The sequence below is a fragment of the Dipodomys spectabilis genome, unplaced genomic scaffold (assembly GCF_019054845.1).
Source record: "Dipodomys spectabilis isolate Male_0828 unplaced genomic scaffold, ASM1905484v1 ptg000506l, whole genome shotgun sequence".
NCBI lineage: Eukaryota > Metazoa > Chordata > Mammalia > Rodentia > Heteromyidae > Dipodomys > Dipodomys spectabilis.
In genome coordinates this window covers 1299114-1324193 of record NW_024871183.1, presented here as the reverse complement: position 1 = coordinate 1324193, position 25080 = coordinate 1299114, and the positions used below count along the sequence as shown (strand labels likewise).

At 38.2% G+C, this 25080-nt stretch overlaps 1 protein-coding gene across 1 annotated transcript in view; it reads right to left on the bottom strand.

The window, feature by feature from the left end:
- Positions 1-3525: 3525 nt before the first annotated feature.
- Pex5l (peroxisomal biogenesis factor 5 like) overlaps positions 3526-25080 on the bottom strand; it is a 233552-nt gene continuing 211997 nt past the window's right edge. The window contains exons 9-15 of the mRNA XM_042669817.1: positions 21066-21182; positions 16916-17059; positions 14590-14660; positions 11428-11625; positions 10278-10443; positions 9728-9885; positions 3526-5061 (exon numbers count right to left, since the gene is read on the bottom strand). Of these exons, the coding sequence (XP_042525751.1) occupies positions 4857-5061; positions 9728-9885; positions 10278-10443; positions 11428-11625; positions 14590-14660; positions 16916-17059; positions 21066-21182 (1059 nt within the window). The 3' untranslated portion in view covers positions 3526-4856. The remainder of the gene's footprint in view (positions 5062-9727; positions 9886-10277; positions 10444-11427; positions 11626-14589; positions 14661-16915; positions 17060-21065; positions 21183-25080) is intronic.

The following is a 25080-nucleotide window of genomic DNA, read 5'->3' as shown; positions in this document are numbered from 1 at the left end:
CTATTTTTACACCTATTATCCAAATCCAGTTTCTCAAAGGGTATTAACCCAAATGACTACAAAGATGGCTGTCTGAATGCCATGAATTATGCCCTGCCCTCAACTCTGTGCTACATTCTGTCATCTCCATAACAGGCCCCATTTAAATTTTTCCTTATCATGATTTTCATATGTCTGACATTAATCTACCTTCCGTATTTAAAATATGTTTCGCTAATTAATTCTTAGACTTACATTTCTTTTGAAATACATCATCAAGAATTTAGAGTCTAATATTTTTTTGTGCTGAGGTAAAAACATAATTTAGTTTAGTAGCATTCAGACACATGGATTTGTTTCAGATTTGGTTCCATTGTGCCTCAGCTTCTGTGAAAGAAAAGCACATGGAGCCGGGCACCTGTGGCTCACGACTGTAATCCTAGCTACCCAGGAGGCTGAGATCTGAGGGTCACAGTTCAAAGCCAGCCCCGGCAGGAAATTCTGTGAGACTCTTATCTCCACTAGAAAACTGGAAGTGGCCCTGTGGCTCAAGCGGTAGAGCGCTCCCCTTGAGCTGAACAGCTGAGGGACAGTGCCCAAGCCAGGAGTTCAAGCCCCATGACCAATCAAAAAAAAAAAAAAAACTGCACATGGACTTCCATACCTGGGTTCCTCAGAGATTAGTTCAACACTGGCTACAGTGCTGAACGATCCCAGCTGTCAAGTTCAGTCTGAAAGCATGAGAATCTCAAGGGCAGGACAATTAAAGCAAACAGATAAAACTAAAACAAGAAGTTCATGACAATTCCTGTTCAGAAGCAAGGAAAAAAATCTAATCTATGAGACTGGATCATGCACTGTGTGAGTTTACATTCAGTAAAGTTACATTGCATGCTTTGGTTATTATTTGAGTAGGCTGATTTGTAAGTACTTATGCATGCAATATTTTTGTACCTGAGGTTACATGTTTTGCTTTTTTTAAAAAAAAATGCCTTTTTACAAACTTTGTCAGAGCTCATCTATGAATACTTTAAAAATATATATGTATTTACTTCTTCATTCAAAACAGCTTAATTTCAACCAGTTCTACAAACATTGAGATGAGAGGAAGATTGTAGGACAGTCTGAATGGAGAATGAATTTTAAACTCTTTTCAAAGGTGAAATCAGGTTTGTGTCTATGTAATAATCTCTGAACTGTGAGGGCTTAAACAGATGGCACATGAATGAATAAACCTACTGAATACCCTGTTTCCAGGATGTTTCTAGAAGCATTTCAAGGGGTCTTTAAACAACCACATCAATTCCAGTACAACAACTACCTTGAAGTTCAGTCTAGTCTTCTGGAAATGATCCAGGGGTGAATGAGGAAGGCACACAAAATGACTGTCTTGCTTCCTCTATATGCCTCAGGAACTCTTGGACAATTTACTGGGGAAAGAGTTTAAGAGCCTTAAATGAGACTAGTACTATTGTCCCAGTCTTGTTTGTGTGGCAAGAAAGATTCATCTGTATAAGGATTTAGACATAGGCCCAATGACCAACCTAATAATTGCCCTATTATGAAAGAATATGATCTGACACTCTGAACATAACTATGTCCTACCCAGATCTGTATTACACATTTACCATTCTAGTGGAATCTATGTTGGCTGAAAAAACATATTTCCTAGTTTTCTATTAAAGTTTTCTGATGATGTTTGAAGAATACAGAGGGAATGCAGGGTCACTGAAATTAACCCAGTCTTCCTCACAGATTAGGAGTGGCACATAGATATGACTTACCAGATATAGTTATATATTTTGAAGCTCAGCAAACAACACTGGCTCTTTCTGAGCTTTCCTCCATGGAATGTACTGTCAGTGCCTGAAAGTACCTTAGTGTAACTGAGGGCTCATATAGCAAATGAGTCTTGCCCTTCAAGAGCTCTTGGCCTGTTGTTTCTCACTGACATGCTCAAAGCTTTCCCAGAGGTTCTCCAAAGGGGCCGAGACAATTTTCTGACTGGAAAGAGCAATTTAAATGACAATTTCTTGCCCTGAAAATGAGATGCCCAAAACAGGTCTGCCTTCTGAACCATGTACATATTAAAATGCATATTATATAGTGAATAAAGAACATTCTTGTTTTTCTGTTTGATTTGTGGTGATATTCTTTCTATGAAGTTTCATTCATTTTTAAGTGATCATTTTACTTGATTTTGTAAAGGCATTATTAAATAATGAAAAAATTTTAAGCATTAATTCTGGATGTTTTGACAGACAATAGACTAAAAAATTTTAGTGCTGATGGACACTAGCAGATATACTGGGTATATCTCCCCTGAAACAACTTCCTGAAGTTTGAAATTACTTTGGATTCCAATAGTAAAATAAAACAAACAAATAAACCAAACTGCTGCACTTCTTATTACTTTAGGGGTTTGAACTGTGATTGATCTCTAGTATGTAGTTACAGCTGGATAGAGAATGCTGCATACCTTTATCATTGCAAATTCAGTTGCCTCTAGAAGACCATCACAGACAGGAAAGGTTCATGGAGAATCCTTTGTTCAGAGGTTCTTAATGGCCTCTGATGGATTCAACTCAACTGCCTAGTCTGCAAATATACAGCACGGGGTGAGAGTGGGGTGGAGGGGGAACAGGAGGTGAGAATATTTAAGCAGGCAGTTGTCATGAGCTAGAGACTGGTACCCAGAATTCTTCCCAGCCTATTTCTAATTCCTAACATTCTACAGAGTGCCATTTTGAAACTATTGTGGCATTTTAGTTGTCTGCACAGACTTAGAGAAACATGGTTCAACAGTGGGTAGTCACTTATGCTCAGGGGTGAATGCCTTAATGCCTGCTGTCCAGTTGGAGCCATTACTTTACTCTGTTGAGGCTTCACTGGTGAACAACTAAGCCTATGACCATGATGTTGCTTTCACCTAGTCTTTGTAAACTAGTAGGCTATAGTATCGATAAGCCTCAAGGACTTGCATGCAGTCTTAATTTAAGGATCCTTCACAACCCATGGGCTTAAGGTAATATTACTGGACTTCAATCCACACAGAGACTCATAGTAATCTAATCTCTCAGCATGTGTGCACATTTCTCCCTCACTGGTAGTCAATTCCCCAGGCCTTGACACCCCTCTCCTTTCTTTGGTGCCAGTATTGGGGCTTGAATTCAGGGCCTGGACATTGTCCCTTAGTTTTTTTTTTTTTTATTCAAGGCTGGTGTCCTAATACTTGAGCCCTAGTTCCACTTCCAGCTTTTTGATGGTTCTCATGGACTTTCCTGCCTAGCTAGCCTTGAACTGCAATCCTCTGATCTCAGCTTCCCCAATAAGCATGAGCCACCAGTGCCTGGCTGACTTCAATTTTTATATTTATAGACAGAATTTTCATAATCAAAGACTATATAAAAGTTGGGAGAAGATTGTGGAAGATGAAAGGAGAGAAAGAATAGGTCAACTTCCTAGAACTGGACCTGGGGAAAATGATATTTTGGTTAGCATTTTGCAAATACTTGTTCTAATACTTTTAAAAAATGTACCTTTCAATAGAATTACCAAGCTCCAAACACTCACAAAATACTCTAAAACACTAAGTGGAAATTTACCAATCACATAAAATGCCTTCCAATAGAAAATTCCTGATACTTGCTGTTTAAAATAAGTGCCACAGGGGCATGCATTTTTCATAGTAAACCACAGACATCCATTAACATCTAGTGACAAAATATTGATCTATTGCTTACAGTGCAAGAAGGTGAACGGTTCAGGTTAGTATGGAACTGAGGAAACACATCATTTTAAGGAAAAATGTACTTATCACTCAAGAAATATAATTTCAAATAGTAACAGTTTAAAAGGAATATTGTTGTGCAGGGCAGTTAGAAAGCCAGCAAAATATGACAGTTAAGCAAAGTTAATGCGAACTCAGTAGAAAGCATGGTCTTATCGAGGTTTTTCCCTGCAGAGAATGCACGAAGAGACAGTATATTGTCTCTTACTGATGTTCATACAGTTTCAAAATGCATGTCAGTAATATGTGTTTGACATATTCACACTCTATGTCATGTCTGCTTTAAGGAAAACACTCCTTCAAAGTCTTATACTATGAAAAAGTATTTTCCATAACATTTTATTTGGTCCATTTAACAATTCTCAGTTCCCAAACCTTTCACACCCAAGTTAAAAATTGGAGCAACAAAACAAACCTCCAGCAAGGCATAAGTAAGATATTAAAGTGCATATATACATTCCCAGAAAAGTTTTGATTGGGAACAGCAAAAATTTCTAGTGCAAAACTGCTTTTGCCAGCAAAGCTCCCTCTCTGGAAATAAAGGGCTACAATAAAAGTGAAAACTGGAGCAGGGATAAGCAATGTGTGTCTTTAGTTGAGTTAATATATGTGCATGCACCAATGGCCCAAACTATGTTCAGTCTTGCGAAAGAGGGAATTTCAGGGGACAGGTTAGAAATAGTCTGAATTCCCTCAACTCAGGCAGGGCTTTCTTCATGAGTCCCTTGAACAACTTCCTCAGATTTGCCCTCAGGGGCAGATGGAAACAAGACATCCAAAGAACATGTTTTACAATACACTTGCAACTCCTGAAGAGTACTCATACTTTATCTTGGTTTATCTTCAGTCTTTCAATTCTTCTTTTGTATCTGACCTTGGCTCTGTTTACAGCATTTTGGGCTTCTAGATCTGAACAGAGATTGGGCATTGTCAGTGGGAACTAATTCCCTTGGGTTATATGATCATGGCCTTTTGAATATCTGATATATCTTTTTTGAAATTCATAATAAAATATTTTTTCACTTGTCAGTACAATAACACAGGCGAGGGATTATTATTCTTTATGTTTACTCTTTTTGTTTTTCCTTCAAGGATCCAAGTTGAAAGCTCTTAGAAGAACATCCAGGTCACCGAGGTTGGCTGCTTGGAAGAGTTCTGGTTGGTCCATCAGAGACAGGGCAATTCTGAGGGCAGCCCAGATGTTACCAGAGATTGCAGGATGAGGAACTTGCTGTTGATTCCTGCTCTTTCTTTGCAAACTGAGGGCAGTGAGAAAGTTGCTGACCGCTTCTCTAAGAGGGGAGAAAAAGAAATCTGAAAAATCTTAAAATGCGAATAATTTCAGAGGTAGCAAGCTTAAACGAATATATTAAGTTCTTTCAGTACAAAATCCTGAATTACTTCTATTCTGGGTTACATGATCAGAAAAACAACTTCCTGATTTTCTTGTTATTCTTTTGTGTTAACACAGAAAGGAAGCCAACTATTTTAGGAATGGCGCATGGAAAGGAGTAAGAACAATCATTGCTGACTGACTCATTCATGCTTTTGATTTTCCCCTACTCTAGGAATGATGGCAAAGGTTTAATCCATTTGCAGATGGGATTTATATAAGTAGATCTTAAGAGAGAGAATTTGCTCCACTCAAAATAAAGTAGTGTAATTTTTCCTGCTAGAAATATGAGATGTAGGTCGAGGTGGAACTTGCCTTTATTTTTAGAATATATGGGCTTGAGTCTCAATTACTTAGTCTTATACAAACTTCATATTTTCAAGGCTTGTGAGCAAGACATTTTCAAAATATATGACATAATGTCATTGTTCTCTCTAAACATAGTTTTGGAAAACATCTATTGTCTTATAAAATATATTATTTACAGTAAAATACAATGAGTTTTCTATCAAATTTAAAAAATGTTCTCAATCTGATACTATAAATGTTGATGGATATAAGCCATATAAACAAAAGCCTTTTGACATTCTCAATAACTGCTGTCAGGATAAAGGACTCCTGAGAACACAGAAGAGTTAGGTGCCAAAGCAGTTCTAGTGCATTACTGCTCCTGGACACCATATGTCCCTGTGTGGCGTCAGCCTCCCCAGCAGTTCTGCATCTCTCTAACCTTGTATTGTACACTTAAAAATGGATTACTGCAAGAATAATCATTCTACCTTCATTTGTATCTGCTGTACTTTTCTCAAAAGCTTTTTACATACTTGATCTCATTTAATCCAATAAGGTGGTTATTAAGCATCCAAGAAAAATCCCCAGTGAGGCTGGATTTCCAATTCTAACACACATGAACTAGGCATATGCTGTGCATATTGTTAGATCAGCTTGGACAGAAAATGCAGCTGGAGAAAATCATGTTGTTTGTAATCTTGGGCAAAGAATTAGCGTGGGTTTCCTAGTCACCCTTGTTCTGGGTTCCTGATCACTCAAGCAAGAGTAGAATGATTTATTAATGTATGGGCAAAGGGAATCCACAGTACAGTCTCTTCTGGCCCTCCTCACGGGGTGGTAGCTTGAACAGCAATGTCTCTCTGAGTTTGCCTTCATACTCCTAGACATGTGAGAACTCTGGGGAAGAAGATCTTAGAATTCCCCTTCTTTAGATGTTCTCAGTCTTGAGCAGTCTTGAGTCAGAGGTATTTGGAGAGAAAGAGAAGAATGAGTTATTAAATTTGTCAAGCTGCTAAAGGATTTTTTAAGTAAGATAGTCTAATATTGTTCCTTTGCTGTCCTTCTGAGGATTCAGAATATTGTATATATATATTTATATAAAAAGTTTTCAGTCTTTCATTTCCATTTTCTTCAAGAGGAGCAAGATATGTTTCTCCTTTTCTATTTCTCCCTACTTTAACCTTGTTAAACTAAAATAAATCCTTATTAAATCTCCAAGTTTTCAAAATTACTGCACATATAACTTTAACTTGTTTGTGCTTGCTGTCATGTTTAATGAAAAGTCCATTCATTTAAAAAACATTCCCTTTGTAGTCACTTTTATACTAATACTAAAGGTATTATGACCAAAGGGATTAACTTCCTCATTTTTTTATAAGGTTAAGTTTCATTAGTCTAAGTTCTACTCTGGAGCTCCTGTTAACAAAATATAACATTCTAAAGTATACTCAAGTTTCACACCAACAATCTCCTTTCTTTATTTCCACTGTGTACAGCACCAGACCAGGACTTAGCTTTGATTCTTTGTGGAAAATGTGAAATGACAAATAACTGTTATAGCTATAACAGTTATTATAGCTATATACATAGACATTTGCAGTTCTTGAGGGATGTATCTTTCATGCATGTGCAAATATTTGTACCTGCTTCTGGTTTTCTTCTGAGCCTTATTCTTACTGAGTGTTATTTTTTGTTTATGTGATACTTTCTGTTTATGTGAAACTTCTTAGCATTAATTGATTTCCACTTGACTTCTTCCTCCCCCACCCCCCTGCATTAGGAACAAACTACCATTTCTCAAGACTTCCCACATTTGGTATATTTAAAGATGTATAAAGCTTAGTTGAGATGTGCCAATTATTGATCAGGATTAGATTTAGCAAAGATCCAGGACACAGTAAAAACTTAATTTCAGATGAACAATAGCATTTACTATTTGGGAAATACTTACTATTCAAATTATTCGCTATTTTTCTGAAATTGAAATTTAACAGGTATTCTGGCAACCTCAAATTGACCTGTTCTTGTGAGACTTAAAGATTTAAACTTCATACTTCAGCAGTTTCCAATGCCATTTTTGTCACAGTCTTGGGCAGATCATTATCCCAATGAATTTTATGTCTGTGAATGCCAACAATATGTTTGTTTTTTTCCAATGTGGTGCTGAAATTTCTTTTTTCCCCTCTTAATAAGGTTTTTTAAATTGTGAAAATACCATATAGAGGGGTTACAATTACATGAGCATGGTACTGAGTACATTTCTTTTTTAAAAAATTATTGTGAAAATACCATACAGAGGGGTCACAATTACATGGGCAAGACAGTGAGTACATTTCTTATTAAGCATTGTTGCCTCCTCCTTTGTTTCCCCTTACCATCCCTGCCCTCCTCTTCCTCCCCTCCCCCAACAATATATTTGATTGGCTCCACAAGTACTATTTTCTATATAAAGCAGTTGTAATGAGCAAAATCCAATCCAGAAGCTTTAAAAAAGCTTCTTTTCATTGAATTTAATATCTACATGTTATATATGTTTACTTTCAGGTGTGTCATCACATATATATATGTGTGTGTGTGTGTTATAAAAAAAGAGAATTATATATGCACACATATTTAGATAGATAGATAGATGTAAAGCCTAAAAATGTGCTTAAAAGTCAGGTAAGAAAAACCAGATAAAACTAGGACTGAGGTTAGTATAAAAATTGACTCTGCTAGAGAACTGATCTGTGGAGAAGTGCTCTGGCTTCAAGTCTGAGCTTTTGCACAGGGATGTGAAGAACACATCTGTAGGAGCAAAGTTGAGTGTCCACAAAAATCAAACAAACAACTTGTTTGTCTTTCAGGTGGACCTGTTGCAACAATGAGAAGTACAAAATGTCATGCCAAAACCAGCTTTACAATGTCGGTGTGTGGGGGAGGTATGATTGGGTGGGGGGGAGGGGGGAGTCTGGGAAGGGAGGTGAAGGGTAAACAAAGGAGGAGGCTGCAATGCTTGGTAAGAAATGTATGCATTATCCTGCCCATGTAATTGTAACCCCTCTGTACAGTATTTTCACAATAAAAAATAAAATAAAAGAAGAAAAAAAAATCAAACAAACAAGCTGCTCAGGGAATCACTCAGCTCTTTCTGGTTTTGATCTTAGAAAAATCTTCACAGAGAACATGATGTAATTGAATGACTAATGTTCTTTGTAACATCCTTTAAGTAAAAATGCAACAACTGTTTTTTAAGGCTTTAATATTTAACAGCTGAAAATTATACAAAGCATTTGTTTGTAACAAATGCTGCTCTCAGATTATTGATGTAAGCAAGTAATCAAGAATACTGATGATGGCAACTATAGTCATAATAATAAATGCTTATTAGGTATTGAGCATCTGCTCATTTACATCTAACCTGCCCAGTCATCCAGCTAGATATTCATTCATATTCTCTGTCTCTCCACACACGCACACAAGGAGACAGCTCAAATTTTATGCCTAGCACTATAAAACTTGTAAATTGCAGAACTGTGACTTGAGCCTAAACTTGTTTGTAAATGAAACTATGGCTCTTTCTGAGAACAGGAAAAGGCTTACATGGTCTTATTTTGTTGAAAAATAACATTTAGTTTTCATGTTTATGAAAATAGTATTTGTTTATTTAGAACTTTTTTTAAACTAGAAAAAGAAGGAAGAAAATAACTTCACATTTCCATTGCCCTAAGTAATAAAGGACCTTGTTAATGGGTAACGATAGAGAAGATGGAGTACTGAGTGACAATGACAAGTCATGAGAAAATGATTTCTAACCATAAACCCATTCATTTTTTTCAATTGTTTCTCTTCTAACTTTATTCATATTCAGTTTAGAAAACTTGAATTCTTGGTTTTGCTTCACTGAATGCTGCTTTGAGGACCTTCTGAAGTTAGTTGCCAAGTCCCCCGTTATTAGGAGACCTACTCCTCTTAATTGGAAAATAAAAAAAGATTAGCTTGCTCATGGTTCACAGAAAGTTGCTCTTAGGGATGTTGAGAACCTAGACAACTTGTCCTAATCCCAGCCAGCTGAATCAGTCTCTAGTAAGTGGGCTGCTCTTCCCAAGATGCTCGAATGGTTGAAGTTCTCCACAGATAGAGCCCACGAGCTCCTCTGCCTCAGGGGAGAAAGGGTTAGCAAAAGGAAAATATGTGGATAAAAGGAGATACTTTTCTCGCAGATAACCTCTGAGATGATTCTGCCTCTGAGGTTAGTCCTGAGCATGGTGGGTCTTGCCTGTTACATACTTTACCTGTAGGCTCCCAGGTTGATACAGCTGATCCCCAGGTTGTATCTGGAGCGAATGAAGCCTGGCTGGATCTCCAGTGCTCTAGTGTAGGCTTCCACAGCTTCCTCACTTCGGTCTCCATTTGCCAAGGTGGCCCCAAGGCGGTTCCATAAGGAATAGTCCTGATGGCAAAAATCACATCAACCTAATGACCACAGCCATGGTGACAACAAACCTCTACTTCTCTGCAGAAGAAGAAAGATGGCTAAAAAATGGTCCAGTGTTCACTGACTAAGATCATGGTGAAGTAAATTATTTAAAAAATTTCATGGAAAATGACTTTCTTTCATCAAACAGCAGTTAGGATTTGATGCTGACATGTAATTAATATTTCTATTTTAGATATTTCAGTGGTAGGTAATATTCACAGTGATGTATCAGTCCCAATCAGTACCAATTAAACAATGGAAAGAAATAGCATGTAGACGAAATATATGAAATGTAGCCCCACAGAAACGTTGGTTACAGAGAACCTTATGATTTCTTTCAGTGCTAGGCATTTTTTTTTTTTTACCTCTGGCCGAACAGTTAAGGCGGCGTTAAATGCATCTATTGCTCTGTTAAACTCCCCGCTCAAGTGGAACAGCACACCCAGACCTGTCTGCAGGTCTGGGTCAATCACATCTCCATTTTGGTGAGCAGCTTCCAGATATAATTCTTTCACTCCTTCCAGAACAGAGCTACAAGAGAAAAAAAAGATTTATATTTCAAATAGGCTAAAGATAAATGACTGGATGTTAACACCCGTTTGACTTGATTAAATTTCCACAAACTATATTAGCCAAATAATGGGGCTGTTATTGCTAAGTGTTAGAACATACAACCGGTTTTCCCAAAAAGTACTGCTGACAGATACAGAGTGTACCAAGCAAGGCCTTTACAAGGAATGTTCTGCTGGCCTGTGTGTGCTGTAGCTGCTAAGTTGTCCAGAGTATTGCTGAGAAAGCATTTAGCATTAGGATCTGTGGCGGATAGAAAGTAAAATTCCTAGAAGAAAGGACTTCCACTTACTCATTCCTTAGATTTTATAAAACACAGAGCACCAGTACTTACTATCCTTTAGGTGAATTAGATACATTTGGCTATAAAATATGGTACTCAGATAAATGTGAGTGCCCAGAGTATAGATCATATGCATACATAAGATCTACCAAGGTTAGCTGGAGGATGGCTGCTGTGGTATCATCCAAAAACCCATGTATTGAAGATCTGGTCACCAACCTATGGTACTGTTGGGAGTTGGTGGAAGCTTTGGGAGGTGAAATCTGGTCAAAGAAGTTGGGTCACTTGGGAGCATGTCCTTAAGGAACATTGGAATCCTGGCTCCCTCCTATCTGACTTTGCTTCATGAGGTGGGAAGGTTCCCCCACCACATGCTCCCATCATATGAGCTTCCTCACCATAGGCCCCAAAGCAGCCAGACCAATTGACTATTGAAACCTCCAAACTTGAGAGACAAGGCAAGAATTTCTTCCTTATAAGCTGACTACCAGGGCCTTTTGTCACAGTGATTTTTAAAGGCTAACTAATAAGAAGGCCTAAATCTCAGCATCCATCTTTCTAAGTGCTATTCTTCCTGGAGTGAGATGTGAGGTTCACAAATTAATCTTAAGGCAATTAGTTGTGTATGTAAGTATTTACTGCTTGCTATACTAGAAGGATACCTGTCAACTGGGGACTTAGACATCCTCCGAGTGAGGCCTGGAGATCCCTTCTTGCTTTTCACAAGGTATTTGTACTTTGGATTTTGCTTGATCCAATTCTTCAGAGCCTCACAGGCATCTTGCTGATGGCCTGTGTTCGTGTAACTCACAGCTAAGGCCATCAAAGCTTTTAAATTGTTAGGCTGCAATTCTAAGCACCTTGAAAGAAAGCAAAACAAACACAATCAGCTTTGGTTTTTAGCCAGTATTTGAAAGTTATATTTCAAAGAAAATGAGTATTGTCCTGAAGACTGACATTTCTGGTAATCTTAACCAGGGGTTTTACAATGACAGGAAGCATGGCTAATGCTTTCACATAAATTATTAGCAGTTAATCTAATGAGATGTAAGGGTTATCATTATTTTAACACTGCTCTATTATGTTCTCTCTCCCAAACTGGATGTGAGCCAAATTTGGATGTTCAGAGATAACTCTGTAGTGTTTTGCAGAGAAAGGAGAAATTTCTATGTGTTCAGACTACTAATATGGCCGTTTTGGAGAGACAGGCTATGGCTGCTCTTCCTCATGCTTTCATACTCTCCTCTAGCACTTTCCAAACTTCAAAGTGTGTAAGTTCTGAAAGATGCTGGTGGTTCATGCTCGTAATCTTAGCTACTTGGCAGTTTGAAATCCAGAGTGTCTCAGTTTGAAGCTAGCGTGGGCAGAAAAGTCTGACATACTCCATCTCCAATCAACCAGCAGAACGCTGGACTGACAGCATGGCATAAGCGGTAGAACTGTGAGCAAGCAAGCGAGTTGAGAGGGTGAGGCCCTGAATTCAAGCCTTGGTACCTGCACACACACAAAGTGTAGAAGTTCTGTGTACAACTATACATTCTAGTAAGTAGGCCTGGGGTGGGTGTCCAAGGGGTAGCAAGTCTAGCAAGCTCTCAGAGAGTGGTGAGAGGGGTAATATCTGGATAAGACTTTTGAGTAGCAAGTCCTAGGTGGCACTGAATGCCACTGTTGTTTGCCATTACCCAGATACATGTTAGCCCTGGCTGAATTCTCAATTTTAAATGTCCTAGAAGAAATCGTGTTGAGCAAGGTAAGCCAAGAGCAAAGAGAAAAACGGCACATGGTCTCCCTGATAAGCGGATGTTAAATCCAAAATGTAAGGTAATATGACAAAATTAACAAGACTTAAGAAACAAAGGACTTCCACTCATCTGGTCGAATCACTACTAAATAAAACATACTGCTGATCACATGTATGGTATATATGTGCATACCGGAGGGAAACCAGGAAGATGACACAGAACGAGAGGGAATCAGGGAAAAACATACAACAGAGGGACCCATCAGCTGCACTGGACATTGACCAAAATGAACTAAGCAACTCAATGGCAGTGATGGGAGGGAGGGAACAAGTGGGAAAGAGGGATCAGCTGATGCTATGCAAAACAAACAAATGTACTTTATCACGCAATGTGGAAGAAATAACTGTATTGCAAAGCTCATGGAACTCATAAATGTTATAGACCACAATAGACAATTTGCCCCATGAAAGTTAGAATGTGTTTGTGACTTTAACTAAGCATCACTATCCCACAATACTGTGAAATGTGGGAAATTATGTAATAACTTAATCACAATAAATCATTTGAAAAAATGTGCATTAGCAACACCTGGGGAAATTTAAATCCACTTTAAACTCGAGTTGCTCACTAATAACTAATTAAACCATAGGTTCTAAGTGTACCTGGGCATCTCTATGTCTCTGTCTTTCTCCCTTTCTTTGATTTCCCTGCCCCACCCCGCTCTCTCGCTCTCTCTCTCTCTCTCTCTCTCCCTATCTCTCTGTCTCTCTCTCTCAAATAATTCTACTATGCCTGTGTGTATAGAGTTAAGAACCACTTCGCAGAGAGACCCAGATTTGGAGTCAAGGATGTATCCATCACACAATGTTTGTGTGATCCTGGCCTTTCTTAATTCCCACTTCTCCTGTCTGTAGGAGACAGCTGACAAAGAAGAGCAAAAGCCCAGGCACTTTGCCAAGGAGGTGCCAATGGAAACTTGAAATGTAGGAATATAGGAATATAAAAGAATAGAATTTCAAGGATTAAGAACACTGGAATTTATGTCAAAAAACGAACTTTACAACTTTTGCGGGGGTTGGGGTGGGGGGTGGAGGGCAGTGTAGTCGTGAGATGGGAAAGCAGGGATGGAAGGGAAACACAAAGGAGGAGGCAACAATGCTTGATAAGAAATGCACTCATTACCTGTAACCCCTCTGTGTGGTATTTTCACAATAAAAATCTTACTATTAATATAAGAATAAAAAAAGAATGCTGGCATTCTAATATTCCAAAGCTCTATTATTCATACAAGCAGAAATTATTTTGTATTTACATTCATATATATATTTGTATGAAATATAGGGATATATTTGTGTATGTATATTTTCTTTTTTGTTGTAATTTTTTATTGTGAAAATACTGTACAGAGGAGGACCTTTGTTTCCCCTTCCCATCCCTTCCCATCTCCTCCTTCTTTTCCCCCCCTCTGCGCCCCCTCTGCGCCAAAGTTGTGAATTGGTTTTTCGACATAACGTCTTGTACATATCATTGTTGCAATGGGTCCACTTGTATCCCTATTTGTATGTATATTTTCTTAGTAAGGCTTTCTGGTAAAAGAATTCATGAGAAAGGACAGGAAAAGTACCAAGCCTATTTTATAGAAAGTTTTTCCACAATTTAACCAGAGCTCTAAGAAATAAGTGGGTGATTGTACACTTATGTTTTCTTCCTTACCCACTTCCAAATGTATTGTCAGTCAGAATTTTGAGTATATTTTTTTCAAAAAATGTTTAGATGCTGCAAAAAGATAGAAAATTAAAAGGAGGTTTAATGAGTCTCTTTTATGACTGCTTTTAATGTAGACTTTCTTTGATACTAGTATCAATGATACTATGTAGATTAGAAGGCAAGATTTAAGAACGTGATTTTATTATAAATTCTTGACTTCCAGAGGTAGGTATGATTCATATGTGACATCCTTGTCCTTATCCGGCCACATTTATCACATTGTTTTTTAATAAGGGTCAAAGGACAAACAGGAAACACAGCAAGTCCATTGATAAAGTCCACCATTCCCATAATTTTACATTTAGCTTCATCTACCTCTGGAGGGCGACAATGGCTGCTTGTTCATTTTCATTCTCTGCCTGGGTAATCCCGAGGAATTGCCATGCCTACAGAAATAACAAAGAAACATTAACATTGCAAGATGAAGTAGGATTACCCCTGTAGTTGGTTTATTAGCCTGTGTCAGATCCCCTAGCAAAGCACTCTGACTCTGAGTGAGAGCTACGGGAAAGGCCAGGCTGACATGTTTCTTTATTCACTCTCCCTGTGATATCTGGTCAAGATCCTCTGTCATTATTTCTGAACTTGCACAGTATTTACTCTTTCCTTTACCTTAGGACTATTGAAATCTCAGAATTTTTGAGATATCATGCTATTATTTATCCTAAAATCAGCAGATATGTCATATTGAACAAAGGGAGAAGGGTGAAAAAATAACAACAACAAAAAGTCACTAAATAGCCTAAATTTTATAGCAAGAAATCTCAAGAAATATATCATATAAACACATAAAATGTTAACTCTTTCCAGAATAGTGGGCAACAGAGCTACAGTGGGTCTCTAGCTAGACCCAACAGAGCTGGGTCTCTAGCTCTGCTTTTTTGCTAGTTATTTTGAAGATAAATGCTAGTGAAATTTTCTGTTGGGAATGACTGGGAAGTCTGAGCCTCCCAACCCATTAATTGCCTTATTTAAAAAAATTAATCCATTAGTTGCCTTATTTTTTCACTTATGAATTTGATATGGAAATGTATACTTTTTCCTTTACCTTCCTTTACCTTTGGTTTCCTTTACCTTTGTTGTGTCAAATAATGTAACACATACACAAAAGTTCATAAAATACATTGTACTTATCAATAATTATAGTATTTCATATATCTTTCAAAAATAAAAACATTTTAGGAGGGCTCTAAGTAGCTCACATCTGTAATTCCTCCTACTCAAGAGGCTAAGATCTGAGGACCATGATTCAAAGCCAGCCCAGGAAGGAAAGTTTGTGAGACTCTTTTAGCTTCAACAAACCACTAAAAAGCCAGAAGTTGAGCTATGGCTCAAGTGGTAAAGTGCTAGCCTTGAGTGGGAAAGGCTAAACACACACACACGTATACAAATCACAATATTTTCGTTCACACTTCCAATTCTTAGTTCAATTTTACTTTACTTTAGACTACATGGCTCAAGCTGTAGAGTGTTTACCTAGTAAACACAAAGCTCTGAGTTCAAACTCCAGTACAGATAAAACAATTTTTTAAGAAATTTGATGAACAAGATATTTAGAATACTATTACAGACAAGTTTACTTATTCTTGGTACATAAACCAATCATGATGAATAATAATGAAGGCTCAAATATCGATGTGGCAGGAACTAGGCTGACTTGTTTGTTAGTGTGATCTATTTTAATCTTTGCAAACACCTAATGAGATAGTTACTATGATGATTTCCATTTTACATATAAGAGAGCTGAAACTTAACTGGGTGCTGGTGGTTCACGCTTATAAATCCTAGTTACTCATGAGGCTGAGATCTGAGGATTGTGGTTCAAAGCCAGCCTGGGCAGGAAAGTCTGTGAGACTCTTTTTGTTTTTTTTTTGGGGGGGGGGGGTCTGGTCGTGGGGCCTGAACTCTGGGCCTGGGCACTGTCCCTCAGCTCTTCAGCTCAAGGCTAGCACTCACAGCACCACTTCCAGCTTTTTTCTTTTTCCTTATGTGGTGCTGAGGAATCGAACCCAGGGCCTTGAGCATGTAAGGCAAGCGCTCTACCACTGAGCCACCTTCTCAGCCCAGTCTATGAGACTCTTATCTCCAATAAACCACCAGAAAACGAGAAGTGGCGCTGTGGCTCAAGTGGTTGCCTTTATCTGGAGAGCTTAGGGACAATGCCCAGGCCCAGAGTTCAAGCCCCATGACCGACTAAAAAAAAAGTGTGTGTGTGTGTGTGTGTGTGTGTGTGTGTGTGTGTGTATGTGTGTGGTATGTGTGTGAGAGAGAGACAGAGAGAAAGACAGAGACACACACATACAGAAATAAAGAGAGAGAGAGAGAGAGCTGAAACTTAAAACTTAAAAGGTTTCAATGGTTTGTCTTAGGTGTCAGGGATTTGTCTCAGGTAGCATAGGAGTCTGAACCTAATGTACTTAGATAACTGAGTCTAGAAACTCAACCACCATCTTCATGGGTTTGGAGAGATAGGCTGAGATAGGCTGGTGGAAGCACTTTGGGGTTAACCATATCTGTTTCTGTCCATTTTTCCCACATCAGAGGAAAAGAAAGCATGACTGTGAGTCCTCTAGGGGCTTGCTTGTCTCCTTAACACAGATAGCCACTTTCTGAGTCTGACAAAAGGAGAAGTATGTGCCACCTCTGCATCTCCAGGGTCCTGAAGAATTGCTGCCTCCATGAACAGGATGGTGACTGGCAGGTCTCCCTCCTTCAGCCTTTTTAAGCCTTCTTCAAATGCTCCAGGCCAGTCCTTGAAGGGGTTTTCAGTGTGAAAGTAATATCCCTACAACATTAAGATGGGTCATTGCACAATCTGTCATTTGATCCCCATGTTCTTACACTCAGTATGATCTAGTTAATTTTAAATTTTTGATAAGTTTAGATAAATTTATTAAATTTAAATGACTCAAAAAATATACTGGGACATGATAAATTATACAGATCTCTAGGCAGTCACACAACGTGAAACCAAAGGAGGATAATCTTAGGAGAAGAACACAAAGGCACAATACCAATGTGCATCTGATCATGTAAAATGGTATCTATTGAAATGAACTCCAGGAAATGGAAACGAGGTTTATTTTTCTTTGTTGCGTTTTTGTTTACCTTTCCTTTTGTCTTTCTTGTTCATTTATCTGTTTTCAGGAGGGTAAGGAGGGGCCCAGAAATGGAGGGACAAAGGGTGAACAAATACAGCAGTGGTACTAACTTAGACACTATGCTGAAAATAAACTATACAACTTGTGGGTAGGGATGGGTGGGAAAAACTAGGAGGGAGCAAGGGAAGGGTTGACATTGTTCAAAAAGAAATGTACACTTTATCTGACTCATATAACAGTAACCCCTTTGTACATCAACATTACAATAACAATAAAATGTATAAAATTTTAATTCCAGGTTTTCTTTAGTAAAAGTACAATACATTTTCATTGTATGATTTTTAAGTAATATGGAATAATATACAAAGAAACTAAGTTATCCAGAATTCCACAATCTAAAAATGATCAGCACTGATATTTTGGAGTTTGATTTCCTTCTGATATTTCTTTTGCTCTTTTTAGTTATTCCTTTAAAATTTCTGCTTCTTTGGACAAAGTTTTGTCCAAAGCAGCTAAGTGCTGCTGCTGCCCACCCCTCTGAAATGTACCACATATTGTACATCTATTTAGGCACTAAGCCCTTTTGAAGAACTACAAACTGTGTCATACTTATATTTTGTCATAGTTGTATTTTTGGTCTGGCACAGAGCAAGTTTTTGCCCCCTGAAGGATGTATCATCCCTGATAAAATATGTATCTTTTATTTTTTATTTTATTTTATTTTATTTTTGGGTCCAGTCGTGGGGCCTTAACTCTAGGCCTGGGCACTGTCCCTCAGCTCTTCAGCTCAAAGCTAGCACTCTACCATTTGAGCCACAGCGCCACTTCAGGGTTTTTTTTTCTGCTTATGTGGTGCTGAGGAATCAAACTTAGGGCCTCATGCATGCAAGGCAAGCGCTCTACCACTGAGCCACCTTCCCAGCCCAAAATACGTATCCTTTAAATACAGAGATTTTTTTTTTAATTGGGAAAAATGTGAGCAATATAGGATATAGACATAATCATCTAGGATTTTCTCTGCACATAAATTAAACAAAATGTTCATTTGTAGTCCTATCAGGCCTCACTAAATTTTTATTTCTTTAAGTTTTTATGGATATACTCAATTGAATTAGTCAGTTCTTACTGATGAATATTTGGTTATTCAAAAACTTCTTCAGCTGGGCACTGGTGGCTCATGCCTGTAGTCTCAGCTAGTCTGGAGACCCAGAGCTGAGGATCTTGTTTCCATCCCAGGAAGGAGAGCCCATGAGACTCTTATCTCCAATTAACCACCAGAAAATCAGAAATTGAGCTGGCTCAAAGTGGTAGAGCACTAGCCTTGAACACAAGCCCCACAACTGACAAAAAACCACCACAAAAATGAAAAAAGCTTCTGCATTATAAGAAAAGCTACAGAGAAAGCTTCATGCTCAAAGATTTGTTTGAATTTGATGATCATTTTAGGATTGGCTCCTAGAGGGACTTATTTAGTTAAAAGCTATATAGACAATTCATTAGGTCCTTATACATACAGCTGAACTGTGTTTGAGTTGAACTCTTATCTGAAGTATCTGAGAATATTATTTATTGCAACCTTACTAGCATTGGTCATCATTAAATCCTTCCAATTTGATACAAATAAGATAACCTGTTGATGATATTGCTAAGCTCTAAAAACATCAAATGGAGACCTTTCCTATAGCTGCATAGAGAAATGAGACCTTAATTCAAAATCCACAGGATTTGATTATGTAGTAGTGGTATAGAAACAGGGATTCAGGGTCCCAGCCCGGCCTCAGGGGCTGGCATTATGGCCCAGTGTCTGATGATATGCATTAGTGTTTATTCTTCTTACCTAACTTTGAATTCTTTGTGGAAAACAGCTGTTTCTAATAACTGAGATTATTTTATCTACTGAGGGTCAGAGACTTGTGGGTAGAGAGAGACATTTTAATCACTACACAGATGGCAAATCCTCTAAAATCAGTCTGTTCATCATCACATCCTCAATGCACAGTGCAAAGTAAATACTTGATAAATATTAACAAAACATCATGGAAGGCATCAGAACTGAATATTATTGAGAATTACTCCACATAATGAGATGACTAGATCTATACACATACACACATGTATGAGTTTTTTATTATAACTTAAAAAAATAAGTTTATTGTGAAAATACTGTACAGAGGGATTACAGTTACATGAACAAGGTAATGAGTACATTTCTTATCCAAAACTGTTGCTTCCTCCTTTGTTTTTCCCCTACCATCCCGTCCCTCCCACCTCCTCAACTACACCCTCCCTACACCCTTTCCCTCGCCCACCTAAATTGTAAAGTTCGTTTTTCAACATAGGGTCTTGTACATCTCATTGTTGAAATGGGTCAATTTGTATCCCTATTTAAACATATTTTTTCCCTTCCCCTCCCCAAACTATACCAACATCAAATACAGTGAAAACATGGGTTATACCATGGGGGAGGGACATACAAAGCAACAAAAAAATCACATGAACCTTAAAATTCGTTAGAAATAATAGTATGGAAGAAAAAACCACTTAAGTCCCTATCCTGGGGTTCATTTCCCTTAACATCATCTTATCTGACGGTTTCTGTTTGTCCCAGACATATCCTAGTTATTGCAAATAAGGGAAACCATAGGACCTATGTTTCTTTGGGCCTGGCTTACATCACTTAATATATTTTTTTCCAAGTCTGTCCATTTCCTAACAAATGCGGCAATGTCATTCTTTCTGATGGAGGCATAGAATTCCATTGTGTATATATACCATGTTTTCTTGATCCATTCATCTACTGAGGGGCATCTGGGTTGGTTCTGTATCTTAGCTATGGTAAATAATACTGCAATAAACATAGTTGTTCTGGTAGCTTTAGTATGGTCTTGTTTGTGATCATTTGGGTAAATGCCCCAAAGTGGGATTGCTGGGTCATAGGGGAGCTCTATGTGGAGTCTTTTGAGGAACCTCCATACTACTTTTGAAAGTAGTTGAACAAGTTTACACTCCCACCAACAATGCAGTAGGGTTCCCTTCTGTTCACATCCCCTTCAGCATCTGTTGTTATTAAAATTCTTGATTATAGTCATTCTAATTGGAGTACATGTATGAGTTTTAAATGTAAGAAATATACACATTTCATGTTTCAACTCATTTATACTAATTTCACAAGTGTTTTATCTCCACCAAGTGTTTGTTTTCTAAGGCATAGATTTGATAGCAGCTGGACATCATAGGTAACAGGTTGTTGCCTGACTGTACATTTTCTGGGGCTGCCATCAGAGAAGTATCTCTAAGGAATTTCCTTGAGGATTGACTTAATTGTGTGACCATAACCTTTGGCACAGAGATTCTTTTCTAGTCTTTCAATGGCCACCTATGAAGTATACCTAAACTAAATCTCACTCCTCCCTCCCTTGTGACTCATATCTCTTCTGTTGGTCTATCAAACAGACTAATGTGACTGTCTGATATATTGTAGGGTTAGGAAAAGCTCTTGTTCAAGTTTATTCTGAATATTAGTTACTTCCACAGCCCCACCAGACAGGATCCAAATTCTGCTTGGCTGCCATACTATCTAGGAGCATTTCATTCCAGCAAAAAAGTATTGACTGCTCTATAAAACAGGATCTGAAGAAAATAAGGAAACTATTCAGCATGCGTAACAAGAGAAGAGAAACGGTTGGTTACCTTCTCACTTGCTGAGATTGTGACTTGGTTCTGGGCTTCTTGGTTCTCAGATATCCAATTCCTCCGGGCCATCTCTTCCCACTCTGCTTGCATCTTATCCCAAAACTCTGTATCTGACTAGGAGGTGGGGAAGAAAATGAAGAGAGAAAGATTTTTTTTAAGCTATATTATTGGGTTTATTCCCAGAGATAGTTTTCCTCAGATATCAAAATGAGTTCTGAAGTGAAAGAATGTATTCAGGCTGGCCACACCCAACAAATGGTTGACAATCTTCTGCAGGGTATGCAATGGTCCAAGTGTTGAAGTGAATCAGCTATGAGATTTTCTAGTAAGAAAATAACTACCAGCCAAAGGTCCAGAATCACATATACCAAAAAATCAGCTAAAAATCCACTGCAGATGCTTTTTCTTATTATGTGGTACTAGGTAGTTATGTAGTTAGTCTTTAAGTAAAATAATAAGAAAAGTAGAAAATGTATTAATATACCTAAGCTGCTGACCAACATAGCTTAGCCACACAATACATTGTAGAGATTCAGGCATTTACTCTTAGTGTTTTGTTTGTTTTGCAGTGCTGGGTATCAAACCCACAGGTAATTGCTCTTTGATTATTTGGCTTACTGGAAGTGGCTGTCGCCCTAGATTGTGACAGAGTATTATTGTACCAGATATGGCTAGCCTTGGACAGGTCAAAGTACGATTCTACTGAATGTGTCCCACTTTTGTACCATTGTAGAGTTGAAAAATTACAACTTAAGCTACCATAAATTGGGGTTCTCTGCAGTCACAAACAGTTTTAGGTGATATACCAGACACTTTGAGAAAGAAGGCCTCTACCAGCATGGGTCCTTGAATAGAAGATGAGAACAGCTGCTCTGGAGCTCTGTGGGCAGTGACTTGTGAAGACAATCTGTGCTAGGAAACCACTGAACCTAGATGTTATGGTCTCAAAGGTAGAATTCACAGAATCTGAATTCTACCTGGCTTCCAAACCGATGTTTCAGCCAATGGAAAACCTTCGCTCTGAGTTATAGAGGATGAAGGACCCTAGTTTTGGTGTGAACCTAGCCTTAAAGACCTCCTTTAGGTCTTTTCTGTGTCAGCATAATTCTTTGAAAAATAATACTGTGTATTATTTTCTTTTTAACTTCCCCGTGGATGACCTATAATGGAAACTAGGACATTTCTTCTCCTAAAGGAAGCAGAATTTCTCTACAGGAGCTGCCTTGGTTGGCTTGTATTTATTAAGCTGGAAGTGGGTACTTTTAGAAGAGAGGAGAGGAAGAAGTAAGCTGTAAATAAGAGAGTGGAATGAGACAAGAGGCCCTGAGCTCACACTCCAATACACACACACACACACACACACACACACACACACAGACACAGAGAGAGACAGAGAGACAGAGAGATACAGAGACAGAGAGACAGAGACAAAGAGAGAAAGAGAGACAGAGAGACAGAGAGAGAGAGAGAGAGAGAGAGGGAGAGGGAGAGAGAGATTAAGAGATAAGTGAATCAGGAGTAGAAGAAGAGGTGGTCAGTGGCTGGTTCTGTGATAAGACCAAACAGGAGTAAAGAAAGAAGTGGTCAAAAAAAAAAAAGAAAGAAGTGGTCAGTATTAGGACACTGGTTCTCAGCTTTTATATATCCCTATTCCTCCAGTAGCCTGATCTCAGACAGCATGACTGAAGGTGTCCCACGGGGCCTAGGTGGAGGCTAGATTGAACTTTAATCACCAAATGGTAGGGAAAGAGACAGACTATGAATTTACAGGAACCACTTTGGGATTGATAGTTTTCAATAATCACCATGACAGACAAGAGGGCAGAGATTCTTCCTTTGTTTTCTAGCATACTATATAAGACTTTCAGATTTTGTGTCCAAGGCTAAGTTACTTTCCATGGGCTTGAAAACCATTTTATTTTCTTTCAACAAAACAAAACAAACAGTGTTGAACACTTGAGTCTGGAAATAAAATTCATAATCTTTATTTTCAAATCCCAACTCTTTGGTCACTTTAAATCTCTGACTTGCCCATAACCTCAACCTGACTTGAGGTTATCCTTCTCCATCAAGCCTCCTGGCCTGCCTGGGTGGTGACCTGAAGCAAGAGTTCTCCTTGTCTCTTTTGGATGAAAGGATTTAGGGAATAAGGGCTAGGCCAATATGATTCATCCCAAGCTACTAAGAATATAGTTCATCATGACCTCCTCCTTAGTTAGGTCTGGAATATTCACTCTTACCACAGAAATGGGTTTTGTTCTTTTATCACAGACTTCCCACATGAAGGCTCATGCCAGTAGGCAGCTTGACAATCTCTGTCTGAGCTACTCTGAGTTCCCACTACAGTAGGCATACCTGCTAAAGTTAGAGATGCAGTGTAAGATTTCTCCCCTGAGGCATCTTTCTTGTAGATCACCAAATTGCACAAGCAAAAAATAAATTTCAGATATATAAAAGATGGGTAGAAAAAAGGAGGAACTACGTTATTGAGTCTTTCTTTGAAAAAGGGAATGATGGGTGATGTTCTAGTTTCTTTACACATTTTGTACTTTCCAAATGAATTTTCTGTGATGAATATGCTTTGCACTTATAATCAGACAAGGTAAAAACAAGAAGAAACAAAAATACATTACCTTTCTCTTTTAAAATAGTATAGAACCTGAGTATCATTTGCTATTAAGTTTTTGAAAAAAATTGCAGAGGTTTCTTCTTTAATAGTTTTTTTTTAAAGATGTGGTTTCAACGTGTCTGAATTAGAAATTAAAAAAAAGTCTACCAAGTGAATTTTATGTTAACTGATTTTCCTAAAGCTCCTGACCATGACAGAAGCCAATGTGTCCACATGCTTGTGTCCATATACATTCTTGTGTCTGTGGACACATTGTGAACTACATACATTCCTCTGGATGTGAGTCCTGGGAATTTGAAGTGTAACACACATCTTCTGAATGAAAGCATGGTAAGGCTTCATGATGTCCTACATTGCATGACCAAACAATGTGTCACTTTTCCTGCAGTCATAAATGCAACTGCTATGGAAAACAGAACCTCAGCTGAGGTGAGTCTGCCAGGATCTTATGTAATGAAACACACCAAGATTTCTTGATTCCACTCAAAGTAAGTTACTGCTGACAGCACAATTTTCATTTAATTACAGAAGAATACTTTTTAGCATAATCAATTTTCACCCAGTCTCAAAATCCAGAATTTATTTATGTAGCTGCAATTAACACAGCTTCCTCTGACCATTTTAGAGAAATCAGAAGCGTATTTGCATTTTAAACAATTTAAACATGACCAAGGGGGATTGTATTTATTGATGAGTTTTTTTCCCTTTCTGATTCTTTTTTTTTTTTTTTGGCTGTCCTGGGATTTGGGTAGACTTTTTCACAGTCAACACATAACAAGTTATTTGCTTACATATCAGAAGTGAGCCACTGTTTGCAATCTGTTTCCATTTTTAAGAGCTGTTTAATGACAGCAATATTACAAATTCACAAAACACTTGGGATCTGCAGTATTTAAGGTTAAGAAGACTACTTTTCTCCTCAGATGGTTCTGGATTCAAAACCCCTCAGATTCTCATTTTACCTGATTTTTCTTTCTTTCTTTCTTTTTTTTTTTGGGGGGGGGGGGTGTCTGGTTGTGGGGCCTGAACTCTGGGCCTGGGCGCTGTCCCTCAGCTCTTCAGCTCAAGGCTAGCGCTCTACCACTTGAGCCACAGCGCCACTTCCGGCTTTTTTCTTTTTGCTTATGTGGTGCTGAGGAATCGAACCCAGGGCCTCATGCATGCAAGGCAAGTGCTCTACCACTGAGCCACCTTCCCAGCCTCAACCTGATTTTTCAAATGAAGATGCAACAGAAATTTAGATTACTTGTTATAGTAATTAAATGAGAAAATGTATCTGTCACATGAAAAGCATTATAGATGCTCAATAAAAGTAGGTATTCTTATTAGTGCCTTTGCACAAGTGAGAAAAATATAAAGAATAAAAGCAAGTTTGCCTACAAC